Source organism: Carassius gibelio, chromosome B10 (genome assembly GCF_023724105.1).
Source record: "Carassius gibelio isolate Cgi1373 ecotype wild population from Czech Republic chromosome B10, carGib1.2-hapl.c, whole genome shotgun sequence".
Lineage (NCBI taxonomy): Eukaryota > Metazoa > Chordata > Actinopteri > Cypriniformes > Cyprinidae > Carassius > Carassius gibelio.
The window spans coordinates 23,470,896-23,486,259 of NC_068405.1; the positions used below are offsets into that span (position 1 = coordinate 23,470,896).

General features: G+C 35.3%; 1 protein-coding gene across 2 annotated transcripts in view; it reads right to left on the reverse strand.

The window, feature by feature from the left end:
- LOC127966211 (tetratricopeptide repeat protein 28) overlaps window positions 1-15,364 on the reverse strand; it is a 264,693-nt gene that overhangs the window by 237,730 nt on the left and 11,599 nt on the right. For both annotated transcript variants that reach the window (XM_052567045.1, XM_052567044.1), the window contains exon 2: window positions 14,150-14,440. In XM_052567045.1, the coding sequence (XP_052423005.1) occupies window positions 14,150-14,440 (291 nt within the window). The remainder of the gene's footprint in view (window positions 1-14,149; window positions 14,441-15,364) is intronic.

The window sequence follows — 15,364 nt, forward strand, 5'->3', positions numbered from 1 at the left end:
GAGCTCATATATATATGTATATATAGTGCATTCAAGCTAAATTATTTTACTTAACAATATAATAATTAATAATAATAATAACTAATGTTTTTACACAGATAATTTTTTTTTACAATTAATAATTTTATACACACATGTATATATATATATATATATATATATATACACATTTATAAATAAATCATTCAAATGCCTTTCAGTATTTATTTATTTAATGTTTTCAGATTTAATTTATTTGTTTACCCATTAAAGCAGAAATGCATCATTTTATATTACTTATTTATTGAATAAAACTAATATATATATATATTATCATTCTAATGCTTCACTAAGTATGATCATCACCTTAAAACTTTTTAAATAAAGCTACATAAATAAAATCCCATCGTAAACATTGATATTCACTCACGGCTCAATGCAATAACAACGATAATTTAAAATAATGTATAATAATTTGATAGTTTATTTTATATTTTTCCATAAAATGTGATATATTTTGTGTTTGTTAAACTTTGTAAATACAGCTACAACAACAAAATCCTGTAGTAAATAAAACATAAAACACGTCCCTCCAGCAGCCCTGAACCGCTTTTTATTGACAATCGGTTAAACGCAACACAAGGGGGAACATATGTTTCACAAAAAATATTTACATTTGGGTCCACATCGTCGCCTCCCTCATTTAAACTCAACAAATGGATCCGTGGCGCAATCTGAGCACAATAATGCGTTAAGTGTCACATGAGCTGCTTTCAGAATCAAGTTGTGAGCTTTAGGAGTGAACACTTTACAGCAGCAAAAGGCAACGGCTCCATTTCCTTCTAAAAGCAGGCCATTGTAAAGCCCCCAGAGAACGACGGGATTGTGAATTACTCGCTTGAGCGGTGAATTTGCAGAGATTATGCACTGGGTCATTCCTGTTATGCTCAACCTTTTGAACTGCAAGAAAATGATTATGTAATTTAGTGGCGGATTTCTATAAAAGTGACTTCAGAAATCTGCCCTGGTTAAACTGAAACACTTGAAATGCATTCATTGTAACTTGATGATTGACAAGAAATCATATAACTCATCAAATACTGATCATTGTGCTGTTGTTTTCCCTCTAAAATGATGTCACGTCCTGGACGATGATGTCATTAAAGACTGCACTGTAAAAATAAAGCTGTAAAATTTATGGTAAAAAAAATGGCAGCTGTGGTTGTCGGAATTCTACCTTAAAAAAATATGGTAACGACATTTTAGCTTTTACGGTTTTGTCTTATATTTACAGTTAAATACCGTAATTTCATTAACTGATATAATGTTAATATACCTACTTACTGAAGTACTGAAATCTGTTTTGTACGTGATAAGCACCAAATGCAGGTGGTTATGAGAAAGTCACATGATGAACCAAAGCACATCACAAGCAGCTTTTAAATAATGACATATATAGAAGATGCACAGTATCATTCAAACAAACACTAAACACCATCATGGTGAGAGACATTAAACTGAAATATGCAATAAACATTCATTTAACAACATTATACGTAACTTACAACCCTAATAAACATTACAGATAAGAAAAAAACAAAGAAAAACATAGATATTTAAAAGAAAAAAAACATCAAAATCAAACTAAATTTGAAATGCAACGCAGAGAATTCTGGGAATGTCAGTTTACGGTTTTTCCCTGTAAATTACAGGAACTTACCGGTAACCGTTTAACAGGTTTGTACTTTTACATTTTTACAGTTTCTTACCGTTAAAATCACAGTCATTTTTTACAGTGTGGCTTTTGTTAATGGAATTTTAAAAAAGAAAAGAAAAATTACTAACAGAACGAAAAATATATATGTAGCACATATAAAGGTATGAATTGATTATCAGTTATTTAGTTAGTTATACATAACTATTTAAAATAAATAAATACTTTTTTTGTTTGAATTATTGAGAGATTAGTATTAGAAATTGTATAATAGTATAATATAAATAAATATTTCTGAATAATTATTTTATTTAAATAATTTTATTATTAAAAATTTCGACATAATTTTATACATACAAATAATAAAGAAAAATAATGGCAATATAACATGTTTTGTTTTAAATATTTAGAAATAATTAGATATAAAAAAATAAATAAATAAAGGAACACCAAGAATGTTTCTGAAAATCCAGTGTGTGTGTGTGTGTGTGTGTGTGTGTGTGTGTGTGTGTGTGTGTGTGTGTGTGTGTGTGTGTGTGTGTGTGTGTGTGAACATTTCTAAAGGAAAAAGGAGCAGGATCTTTTGAAGGATCAGGAGGAGACGTCGAACTAATTTGGATAAAGCAGTAAGACATATGGTCATGTGATGCGGCCCTCGGCTCTCATCTGCATGTGACCCGCTCTAAGATCTCAGATACGTGTAACGATGCTTTACAGTAACGAGACAATCCTGAATCCGGCTTTAGCAGAGAACTTTGAACCCCGTGTTTCTTTGTTCTCTGATAATTGAAAGGCATTGACTATTTCAGGGCAGTTAAGCAGAAGAATATTTCAAAACACAGAGATTACGGTCAAATCACTGGAGCGGGGCACAGCGGCTTTATGTTTTTAATTAGCAAACGCTTTAACGTTTCACTTTCACGATGGCAGTAAAAGGTATTAGTGGTTGAGTACGGGATAAACTCTAAACACTAGCTAATTACGCTTACCATAAGTGGAGTTATTACAATGACCTTTATAGGAGCCATATAACACGCGTGTAACCTGTTTGTGGAAAGTTGTGGATACGGGTGGGGTTTGAGAAGAGAGCCATAACTACAGCTCTGATACTTCACTGCCAGAACGTCTGATATGATCTCATCCACTGCAGTCACATCTACTGAGATCTCCAAAAACTTTTCTCTAGACTGTAATAAGAACAGCGTGTTTTCCTTAAGGATGCGCCCATGCTTCCCTCTGCTGTTCACTTCCGGAAGTGCAGATCTTTTTGTGTGGGCGTTTTTGTGACATATCAGGACACAACTCTGTATAATGACATGGGTATGACACAGGTAATACAAGGAGAGGGTGACTTATGAGGACATAACCCATGCCCCAATTTTTCAAAACGCTTATAAACCATACAGAGTGAGTTTTTTGAGAAAGTAAAAATGCACAAAAATGCACACAAAAAAAAAGTTTCCTGTGAGGGTTAGGTGTAGGGTTGGTGTAGGGCCACAGAATATACAGTTTGTACAGTATAAACACATTACGCCTATGGGATGAACTCACTTTTAACAAAAACAAACATGTCGAATCTATATATTTGTATTAGTCTCAATAGTGACTCTCATTAGATTTATTGTAATATTTTTACTGCTGTACAGTACAAGAATAACCATAATGTTATTGATTTTACCATATATTAAATCAGTAAAGATACATTTAGTTATAGTATTATTTATATACAATTATAATAGTTAATATTATTTTTATACTTCAATTTTTCCATTTAATTTTATTATTGTCATTTTTTGTTTTTGTCATTTTTATTAGTTTTTTCCAGTTTCAGTTTAATTTAAAAAAATGAAAATGCTGAAAAAAAAAATTATAATAATTGGCAACTAACTACAAAATAAGTTTGAGTAAATATTTATATTTTATTTTATAATTTTATTGTTTAAAAATGATTTTTAACTATAATAACCCTGATACAAATACAAATACTGAAATAAAAAATGTGGTTAATTACCATTACGTTAATACACTTGACCCTAAAACAGACATAATTTAATAATATATACAGTTAAAAAAAATTATCTTTAAGATTTTAATCTTCAACATGTTGAATGTGAGTGCGAGAAAGAAGAAAAAAAACATTTTCACAGGTTTTTTGAGATTCACCCTAGTAGACTAGTTTAATTCTTACAACTGTAAGAGTACAACATGAACTGAACATCACTGCATAATCTCCCATTACACATCAATAATACACATAACAAGACACAGCCACCAAAGCGGCATGAATGCATTCTCTACACGACACAGCTAGCCACGAGTGACATTCATATGAGCAAACCAGACGTGTTCACATCCTTCTAAAAACAATGAAACACCTTCTAGATGCTTGGCTTCGTCTCAAAGACGCTTTTAAGCAGCTGTGATGGAGTAATTCCTCTCTTAGAAAGAATCTGAGAGCCGCTTCACTCATTCATGATGTCAAGCGCCAGCACTGCATGTTAAACTGCACGAGAGGACACAAAGTCTGCAAAGCAGTGGCTTATGGGACACTTTCGGCCTTGAGGGCCCTATTAACATGAAAGGGGCCGAGAACTCGCACAAACATAGTCAATTCAAAAGCCTGAACTGTTTTAGTTTATTCATCCAGCGCAGCACTTCAGGGCCTCTTTGTGAATATGTAAACTGAACAAGAGAAATGCAATGGGAAAAAAGGGAGCAGAATGAAACGCGGAGAAGAACTGAAATCCAAAGCTTATGATGATATTTTCAGAGCTTGAATTGATATTGTAAGTGACTGTTCCTGACGCCGTGAACCTGAAAACAATATGTAGTTTCAAACAGCTTCAGTGAACAACAAACAGCTCAAAAATGAAGCAGGATGGGTCAAGTCTATTTTATCTAGATTTTACCTTAATTTTAATGGTGGTGCTTTTTCTTTTAAAACTTCTTAGAAGAGCTTTTTACATGCTGATAGTCTCTGAAAACCCTTCAAATTAATTCCCTTTAAAGCAGCGCCACTGCTGCCATCAAAGCACTGCAGTAACAAACTCAGAAAAACTAGAGACTTTGAGAAAATCACCTGCTGTGAGCAACCTTACTGTAATTACATATAATCCGCAGGTCTCAACCCATCCCATAGTTTAGTGCAATAAAAATGATTTAGATGTTCAATATCTAATGGTTAACCAAAGGGCTGCATGATAGATAAATATGTAAATAAATACAAATAAACACTGCATTTAAGATGAAAACACTGAAAATGTGATAATAACAATTATTTTTACAGTACAATTGAAAAAGAGAGTGTAGAAAAATTATATATTATTATTATTTTAATTATTCATTTTTACCGTGGAATATTATAATAGTATCTTTTTTAGTAGTACAGTAATAATAAGATATAATAGTGTTGTTATTATTATTATTAAAATATTATTGTTATAAAAAATATTTAAAATTCATGATTTTTCTGATAAAGATTGTGATTGAGATTTAAGATGCAATTTTCCAGGTTTTCTGTGCTTATTTGTACTGCACAATTTGACTGAAAAAGAAGTATTTTAAAATAATAATAATAATAATAAATATAAGTTTTTCACTTTTCTACAGTTGTACTGTAAATATTACTATTGTTTTACTATTTTTCTTTAATATTCCTTTTTCAGTGAATTTTACAAAAAAAAAAATTATTTAATATTCTTAGTAGTATCAGTAATAACAACAATTTTATAATTATTAATGTATTTATATCAGCCTAATTCTAAGTTTAACTAGTCAACTAAGCGACTAGAATGATTTTTCACATCCCTATTCAGCATGACCTGAATTTGAATGTACCGCTGTAAATCATAACTAGATCTCTGGAGATTTGAGGCAGTGTGTTTTAATGCAGTATGTCATGCTTGTGTGTCATTAACGCTGAGCCCCCTTTTCAGCGAGCTTCTCTGAGGAGAAGATTACGGTGTGGTCTGAATATTGCTTTATAAGAACAGGGTGCCAAGGACGTCAAGAGAAGCTCGAGCGCAGTGCAACATGGGAAGACGGCCCTGTGGGCTGTTTCTTTGGCATCTAGAGAGGAGAAGAGACAGCCTAAAGATCTTCCCAGACTCACAACAATGAATCAAGACTTTCAGGAGGGACGTTTCGATTGCATAAGGCGCTTTGATTTTAAAACACAAGACAGGTCCTCTCTGTCTATGTCAATTCTGTGATCTAAATGGAATTTCCTTCATATAAAAGACCAGACAACTTCTCATGTTTTACGACATAATGATCGTTGATTGAAACACTGCTGCAGAAACCAGTAGACTAAAATGCATTTATAAAAAGCTGTGCATTACTGGAATTTCACCATGATTCTGAAGTTTTCTGAACACTAAGACAAGTAGAGGTAGATAGACAGATCAACAGACAAAAAGTTAGAATGACATAACAATGGATGGACAGAATGATAGAGAGACAGAATGACTGAACAATAGAACAATTGAGCGAAATATAGAATGAAAGACTGATATGATAAAGCAATAGATAGACAGATTATTAGATAAAGCAACAGAAAGATAGTTAGCCGGAACAACAGATGGAGTAACAGACAGAATGATAGATAGACTGACAGATAGACACAGAGGTAGAGCTATAGATAGAGTGATATATAGAATGATAGACAGAGCAACAGATAGAGAGAAAAAAGAAAAACAGATAGAGCGATAGATAGGGCAATAGAACAATAGAGCAACAGAATGACAAAATGATAGATAGAGTGACAGATCAGGAACAGAATTATAGATTTACAGAGCAACAGACTTGAGTGACAGACAGAATGATAGATTGACAAAGCTATAGCCACAAAATGATTGATAGAGTAATAGATAGATAGCGTGACAGAGAAATTGATTGCTAGAGCAACAGAGCAATAGATAGACAGAATGATAGATAGATGATAATAGATAGAGGGATGGATAGAGCGATTTAAAATGGGTGTGTTTTACAAAAGCATGATTAGCTAACTATGATTTCAAACTTCATTCAACTCTACTGGTAATGATGGAACTTGCGGCCATAGTTGCTTTTATGAAATTCAGATACAGGGACAAAACAATAGAGAGAGCAATGCCAGAGTCATGTCAAAAAGATAGAGCGACAAAATGACAAAAAACAAAGACAAAAAAAAGTGACAAAGCAACATATAAAGTGACAAAACGATAGAGCAACAGATAGAGCGATAGATAGAGCAATAGAGAGAGCGACAAAATAATTGAGCGATAGAATGAAAAAATTATAGATGGAGTGATAGAGCGACAGATAGAGCAACAAAACAAAATAGCGTTAAATAGAGCGACAGATAAAGCGACAAAACGATATAGCATTAAATAGAGCGACAGATAGAGCGACAAACGATATAGCATTAAATAGAGCGACAGACAGAGCGTCAAAACAATATAGCATTAAATAGAGCGATAGAGTGTCAAAACGATATAGCATTAAATAGAGCGATATAGCGTCAAAACAATATAGCATTAGATAGAGGGACAGACAGAGCGTCAAAACGATATAGCATTAAATAGAGCGATAGAGCGTCAAAATGATATAGCATTAGATAGAGCGACAGACAGAGCGTCAAAACGATATAGCATTAAATAGAGCGACAGACAGAGCGTCAAAACAATATAGCATTAAATAGAGCGATAGACAGAGCGACAAACGATATAGCATTAAATAGAGCGACAGAGCGTCAAAACAATATAGCATTAAATAGAGCGACAGATGGAGAGATAAAATGATAGATGGAGTGATAGAGCAACTGCGAAAGACAGAGCAACAAAAGATAGTCATAGAGCGACTAAATGATAGTTAGAGCATTAAATAGAACAATAAAAGACAATGGATGGATGGATGGGTGGATCACCAAGGCCTTTATCAAAGCATCTTTACAATATGACATCCATTTGTGCTTCAAAATAGGTGAGCAGCATCAGTCATCCCGCAGTGCACTGATCTGAAAATTGTAAGTCATTGCATGCTTTGAATTTGCATTCATACACCAGTTCATGCATAATCCCTTAGTCTATGTTTAAACAACATGGTCCATGAATTCTGTCTTTGATCAGCGCGATGCCTGTGAACAGAACGGACGCAATCAGATTTAAGAAATAAAGATGGACGGGGGAAATCTGCATGAATTATCGTCCCTTTGAAGTCGCAACAGCCCCCCAGAGAAACATCCAGGTGTGAGACTCTCCAGTCCTCGTGTACCTGAGTGCTTGCAAGTTCGAAAACCACTGCCTAGCAACCGCACAGAATGAAACAGTGCCTGGGACTTTTTCAAGAAAAGGGATTACATGCAGGGAATGCGAGAAAAAAAAGTCTAGGACTTCCTCTCAGAAAAACGCTTTCAACCCGAAATGCCCGATCTAAATGACAAAGAGATAAAAAGTGCATTTAAAAGGATAAAGACTAAAACCCTGCAAAAACAATAGCGAGCGACTGCAAGATCTTTCAGCGTGTTTTTGTGTCGCAGTTGCACGTGTTTGGATGCACAGCGCTGCTCCCACAGTTTTCTCCTTCCCATGGGCCCTCTAAAGGGGCAAAACATGCTGTTGTGCCAACATGGACATCTATGCTCAGCTGGGAAGAGGAGGAGGGGTGGTCAGCGCTGACAGAAGTAAATAGCCTTCTCAGAGCAGCCGCTGTTATTGAGTCTTAATTAAAGCCGAGCTCAGCTGGCGACCCCGCCGTGACGACTGCTATGACCCTTCCCTGCACGTCACCTCCATGCATCTTCACTCCACTGCACTGCAGTACACACAGCACTCAGGTACTGATACTATGGCTGAGCAGGGCGTTGAATATTTACCAAATATGCAGCATTCATTCGTTGCAGAAACAAAATAATTTTTTATTTGGCCATTATGTTTCCTTAAGATCTCACCAAATTTCTTTAAAAACTGTTTGTTTCAATGACCGGGTTCAATGATTCCTGGGATATATTGTTATTTATTTCTATATACACAGTTATACTGATGCATAATTTATAAATTTCTCTTCCTTTTTTTTCTTTACAATCCATTTAATGAATAGGTGTGAAAAACAAATCATATTTTACTCTTCAAACACTGAAAAGAGACCATAAAAGCTGGTCCAATGACTGAATTCACTGAATACTATTAATGAATAAAAGCATAAAATAGCAAAAACAATTACAAACACATACAATTGATTCTATATATATATATATATATATATATATATATATATATATATATATATATATATATATATATATATATATATATATATAGTTTTTTTTTGCTATTAAAAATTTTAGATTTTAGCATAAAATATTAATGATTTTGACATATATATGTGTGTGTATATAAAAACATATATAAGTGTGTGTGTGTATATATATTAGGGGCTGTAACGATACGTGTATTCGTATTGAACCGTTCGGTACGAGGCTTTCGGTTCGGTACGCGGTACGCATTATGTACCGAAAGGTTCATTGGACTAATTAATTATATTTTGAAAAAAAAAAAAAAAGAGAGAAATATAATGATATGCGTTCAACAAGGTAGCCCAATAACCCAAACGACGTAACAGGCAACGCCCCTGACACCCCGAAGAAGAAAAAAACACCAACTTATATTCATATGTTTATGTTAGGCTACTCAGCAGGCGCTCGCTCACGCAGCACGCGATGAAGGCTCGTTGCAAAATGGCCAATGCGTTTAACAAACCAGAAATAGAAGATCCTCCAATAAATAACATGTCTGGTGTTTGGGTGCACTTTGGATTATAATGGTGTACCGGTGTCTAAATGCTGCGGGGATAGTTTGTTGCGTGTATGTTTCTCCTTTTTTTCGTCTTTTCCCAGATACTGACACAATAAGGTGATGTCGGCGTAAATGAGTTGACATGTTTCAAGTATTCCCGCTGGTGTTTTTTTTTTTGTATTCCCGCTGGTGTACCCTATTGTCATGTTGCAGATGCGACATACCGTTGTTTTTTTATCCACCACTCTCTTGCCATCACTATTATAGCTTACAGGGAGTCCAAAGTGCACCCAAACACCAGACCTGTTGATTATTGGAGGATCTTCTATTTCTGGTCTGTTAAACGCATTGGCCATTTTGCAACGAGCCTTCAGCGCGTGCTGAGTGAGCGAGCGCCTTAGGGGCCGTTCACATATCGTGCCTGAAAACGCTAGTCGCGCCGCTTTCTCCTCCTTTCCAAAGCGCTCGGGCAGAAGCGCTCATGAGGCGTCTGTCTTTGCTAAGCAACAATGACGTGCTCTCTCCATGAGACGCGGAAATTTCAGCGAATGATAAATGGATTTGCAGCTCTAAAAATCGCTTGCAGTAGCTCTGCTACTAAATTTATTTCAAAATTGCAATCCATATACAGCTATGATCAGCTGTTCCTTCATCTTGGCTGAGCTTTCAACGTTGTTACAGGAAAGGATGAAGCTGATTGGTTAGTTCTTGTCACATGACCCGCGGTGCGCTTGCGGCATTCTGAAAAGTTGAGATGTTTTTACATTTTGCTGTATCTAAAACGTACCGAACCGAACCGAACCGTGACATCAGTGTATCGTATCGAACCGAACCGTGAATTTTGTGAACCCTTACACCCCTAATATATATATATATATATATATATATATATATATATATATATATATATATATATATATATATATATATATATATACACATACACTGTATACACACAAACAAATAAATATAATATTCATTTTACTATTCATTATTAAATTATCTTTTCTTTCTATGTTCAGTTGATATTCACTAATAATTATATGACGTGACTGAATTTGATGGTGTTATTTATGGCATTTTGGAATCTATAAATTTTTTTACCAAATATAAATAATTCTAATTCCTTTTTATAATACATGTATATATTTAATACAACAATTTGCATAATACAAGAATAAAAAGCTATTCTAAGCTGCAAAAACAATCACACGGCTGAAAGAAAAAAATCAGTATTGAATGTGTTTTTTAGTCACAGCCCCCAGCTCTGACACCGAGTCCTCTTATCATGAGAGGTAAACTGAAAACATACTGAATCTGCATCTCCACGAGCACAAACACTTCAAACCATGCAGTCTTTCAGCGTCCTCGAGCTCTCGCAGGAGAATGCTGATGAAGCGACGCTCGTCTGCGTTCATTTGCCTTCTCTTCACATTCATCACTCGCCGTGGCCTCTCATAAAGGCTTGAGAAGCGTCTGAGTGTGTGACGAAGAGCAAAAACATCAACAGCCTTCAATCAACACAAGGACTTCCAACCAGTTTATCATTCTGTCTGTCAGATGTGAAGTACTGGCTCATTGAACAAGTTCCCCAACAGAAACACCATATTAATGTCTACCGTGTCTTTTTCCTGACATATACAGTAAGTGAGAGATCTAGAGCTGTAAACAAGTCCAGATTACAAAAACAAACACTTAGAAATGCCTGAATCTCATTCATTAGATCCAGTGTGAAGTCAACTGTGGTTTATTATTCAATCTAAATCAGTGATAGCTCAAATCATGCCTCTTGTTAAGAAGAGGTGTACTGCTGTTTATAAATAATCAGACATTGGGTTTTTCCATGGAATATGATAAAACTGACTATTAAATTGCATCAATAAAAGTTTTGGGTTGATAGGATCTTTTAAAATAAGTATTTTATGTTCACCAAGCCTGCATTTATTTGATCGAAAATACAGTATAACCGTAATATTGTAAAATATTATTGCAAATCAAAATAACTAATTTCTAATTGAATACATTTTAAAATGTAATTTATTCCTGTGATGTAAAGCTGATTTTTTTAGCATCATTACTCCAGTCTTCAGTGTCACATGATCCTTCAGAAATCTGCTGCTAATGAAACATTTCTTATTGTCCATGTTGAAAACAGTTGCTTTTTAATAATTTTATGGAGACAAGGAATTTTTCAGGAACTTTTGATGAATAGAACATTGCAAAAAAACTGTGTTTATTTGTAACATGATAAATGTCTTTACTATGACTTTTGATCAATTTATTGCATCCTGGTTCCAAAAAAGAATTAATTTCTTTAAAAAAAAAAAAAAAGCCTTTTTCCTAACCAATCAGAGAACTACAAATCAAATACTAGGACAGATTGAACATCGCTTTGATGTATAGCTATATTTTTACTCTTAATGAACAATTGCATAATTTCAATCCATTTTTACTTTTTATTTCCATTGAACTGAATAATTCAATTTGCTGAAGAAACATCTGAGAAGAAGTTTAGACTCCATTAAGTCTCCGAAATATGAAAGAGATGCTAAAGTTTTCTTCTGGGCAATGTCGCAACTTCACATTTGTTTGTTTAATTGTGTTTTTTATGAGAGTTTTGGCAGAAACGCTCCACATGTGCGTAACGGGGCAAATCTGCAGTGTTTTTCAGGCCTGTAAAGTCGGTGGAATGTTGCTGTTATTGCAGTTATTGTCCTCGCAGCACAAGTTTGCCGTTGAACCCGTCCAGGATTTCCACAACAACACAGCAGTTCGGCCCCACACCCACTACTTCCTCCTATTCTGCTCCAACAGGAAGCACAGTCTCTCTGATACGGTGATCGCTGTCTGCTGGCTCCCACGAATCTTCCTCGGCTAGATCCCGAGCACTGCACTTGTGGTGCTGGTTATTTGGAAAACTCCCCGTCGGGCCTCAGAGGAGCCCGCTGCTCATAAAGACAACAATTTCACACATTTTGGTTGAGTAAAATGGAACCCATGTTTCTGCCCTTTTCTCTTGTGCCAAAGGAGAAAGTCCCGCCTTTATGCAGCAAACCAAAAGACGGGCAGCTATGCACGCAGAGGTTAACGTTCCTCGCTGGCTTTGGGTTTTGCCACATGTGCTTTGGGCCGGGGAGGAGAGGACTGTGTGGTCAGAGCGAGACCAAACCCAAGTACCACTCACGTCTGCGCAAAACGCTCTTCTCTCAGAGCGTTGAGGCGGTTTACGGATGAGAAAAAGACCATTTTAATAACCTCAGCTCTTATTAAAGCCAACATGTTTGCGTGATAACAAAATACTTACGAGTAGAGCTGTGAAGATTGCACACATGTGTGTGGGTCGCCCGGTTCAAAGTAGAACAAAAACTCGATTTCGACAAACAACCTAAACTGTTAGAATATAAATATGCTGGCTGACATTACTATCCGAAACAACTTGTGTTGGGTGTTCACTGTTGTGCTTTTGCACTGACACGCTATTTGATACCGTCAAGCTGCTTCGACACAATCTGTATTGTTAAAAGTGCATTTTTAATAAAATGAATTGACTTGCAATACACTAATATGAGGTGCAGTACATATTTACGAACACTGAAGTCACCAGATATGAGCAGGATAATAACAACTCTACTGTTATTTTGTTCACAGCTAGTTAAGATTGAACCTGCAACACTTCTTTTAGCAGCACAGAACTAACCATTGGGCTAGAAAAATCCTATATGAGACATAAGGACTTAATACAGTATTGTTCAAAAGTTTGGGGGGGAATACGTCTCTTCTGATCGCAAAGGCTGCATTTATTTGATAAAAAATACAGTAAAATTAGTAATATTCTGAAATATTTTAACAATTTAAAATAAGTGGTTTCTATTTGAATAATATTCTAAAACATAATTTATTTCTGTGTCCAAAGCTGAATTCTTTTAGTCCTCAGAGTCACATGATCATTCACAAATAATTCTAATATTCTGATTTGCTGCTCAAGAAATATTTGTTATTATTTGTTAATATTTGTTATCATGCTGGAAACTATGATACCATTTATACCAGGATTCTTGAATAGAAAGTTCAAAAGAACAGAATTCATTTCAAATCGAAATCATACATTAACTGCTATAATGAATCAAACACTTACTTTGCCTAATAATATGCACAAAAAAAGAATAATAAAAACAGAAAGGCTCCCAATGCTAATAATCTCAATATGGCCAAATATCATCCAGTTAAACACATTTTGTGGGAACTATGTCAGAATCTGAATCCACCTGATCAAATTCTCTCTGTATAATTAATCTAGTTTAATATTTAGTAGCTGTAAGAGAGCATATAGGAATAAATGGCAGTGTTGTTTGTTAGCAAGTCTATCACAGTGTGCCCTTTTCCCGTTGCCAAGAGCAGACGAGCTTGCAAGGCCACTACTGCGATCGTTTTTCAGACGCTGACTTTGCCGTGATGTTCTGCTGCGAGTGCACAGCTGAGAAATGTTAAGCAAAGAGGCGATTTGGCAAAATCTCAAGCTCTCGGCTCGCTGTACCTGCAGTGAATGCTAAAAGATCAAACAAACAAACGGAAACCAGCGATGATCTGTGCATCTCTGAGCTGAAGAAAAACAGTACAGAGAACATGAAGAACGAAGGACGTCTTCATCTGGAATAAAAACACGAAGCCCCGCCCACACACTCACCTTCGGCCATTTAGGGTTAAGGAGGCGGGCCTTGACTGCGTCGTCCAGGGCGGTCTGGTACTGGCCCAGTTTGAGGTGGGCGGCCGAGCGGTTGCTGTACAGGATGCAGTTCTGTGGGTCGGCGCGCAGGGCTTCGCCGTAAAGCTTCACGGCCGTCTGGAAGTCTCCCAGCTGGCAGGCCTCGTTGCTTTGCCGCACCTTCTCCATGAATTCGGCCTTGCTGAGGCCCGGGCCGTCGGCGGTGGCTGCGTGCACAGCTCTGCCCAGCGCTCGCGGCCCAAACAAACCAAACTACACACGAAGAGACACATCAGAGAGATGCATTAGTGCTTCGTAGGCATTCAAATCAAGCTCTTTAATCAGCAAGAATGCATTCAATAAATTACATTTATAATGTTATAAAAGATTTCAATTTCAAATAAAGAATCCTGAAAATATTGTTGCACGGTTTCCACAAAAAATATGAAACTGTGTTCAACATGGATAATAATCAGAAATGTTACTTGAGCATCAAATCAGCATAACAGAATGATTTCTGAAGATCATGTGACACTGAAGACTGGAGGAATGATGCTGAAAAATACAGCTGCGCATCACAGAAATAAATTAAATTTTATTATATAGTCACATAGAAAAAAACAGCTGTAGTACATTAAAATATATTTTTTTATTAATCTAATTAAATTACAGTTTTAATTGTTGTTTTGAATAATAAAAAAACTATGGTGAGCATTTAAAAAAAAAATATATTTTTTTGAACGATAGTGTACCTTGAAGAAAAACTCTCAAAATAATGAAACTAAACTCCAAAAATTATTTTGATGAAGAGAAAGTAAAAAAAAACTGCATTTATTAGAAATAAAAAAAATTGTAACAATATGTCTTCATCACTTTTGAGCACTTGAATGCATCCTCAATTATTAAATGCATGCAATAATCTCTTTTTAATTTATACATTAATAATAATCATAATAGAACAGACCCTAAACATTTGAACAGTCTGAGAATCAAGACCTCGTAGTTTCAATAACAAATACTGATGTAAATAATGGCAAATAATATGTACAGTTATTGTTCAAATTAATCATACCCTTATTTTACAATACGCACACAAAAGAATAAAAAGATATTTGTAGCCTATTTCCCTGACAAAAAAAAAAACTAACACAGCAAAGTTCTCACCAGTGCAAACAATTTCAATCTGGTCAAAAAAAC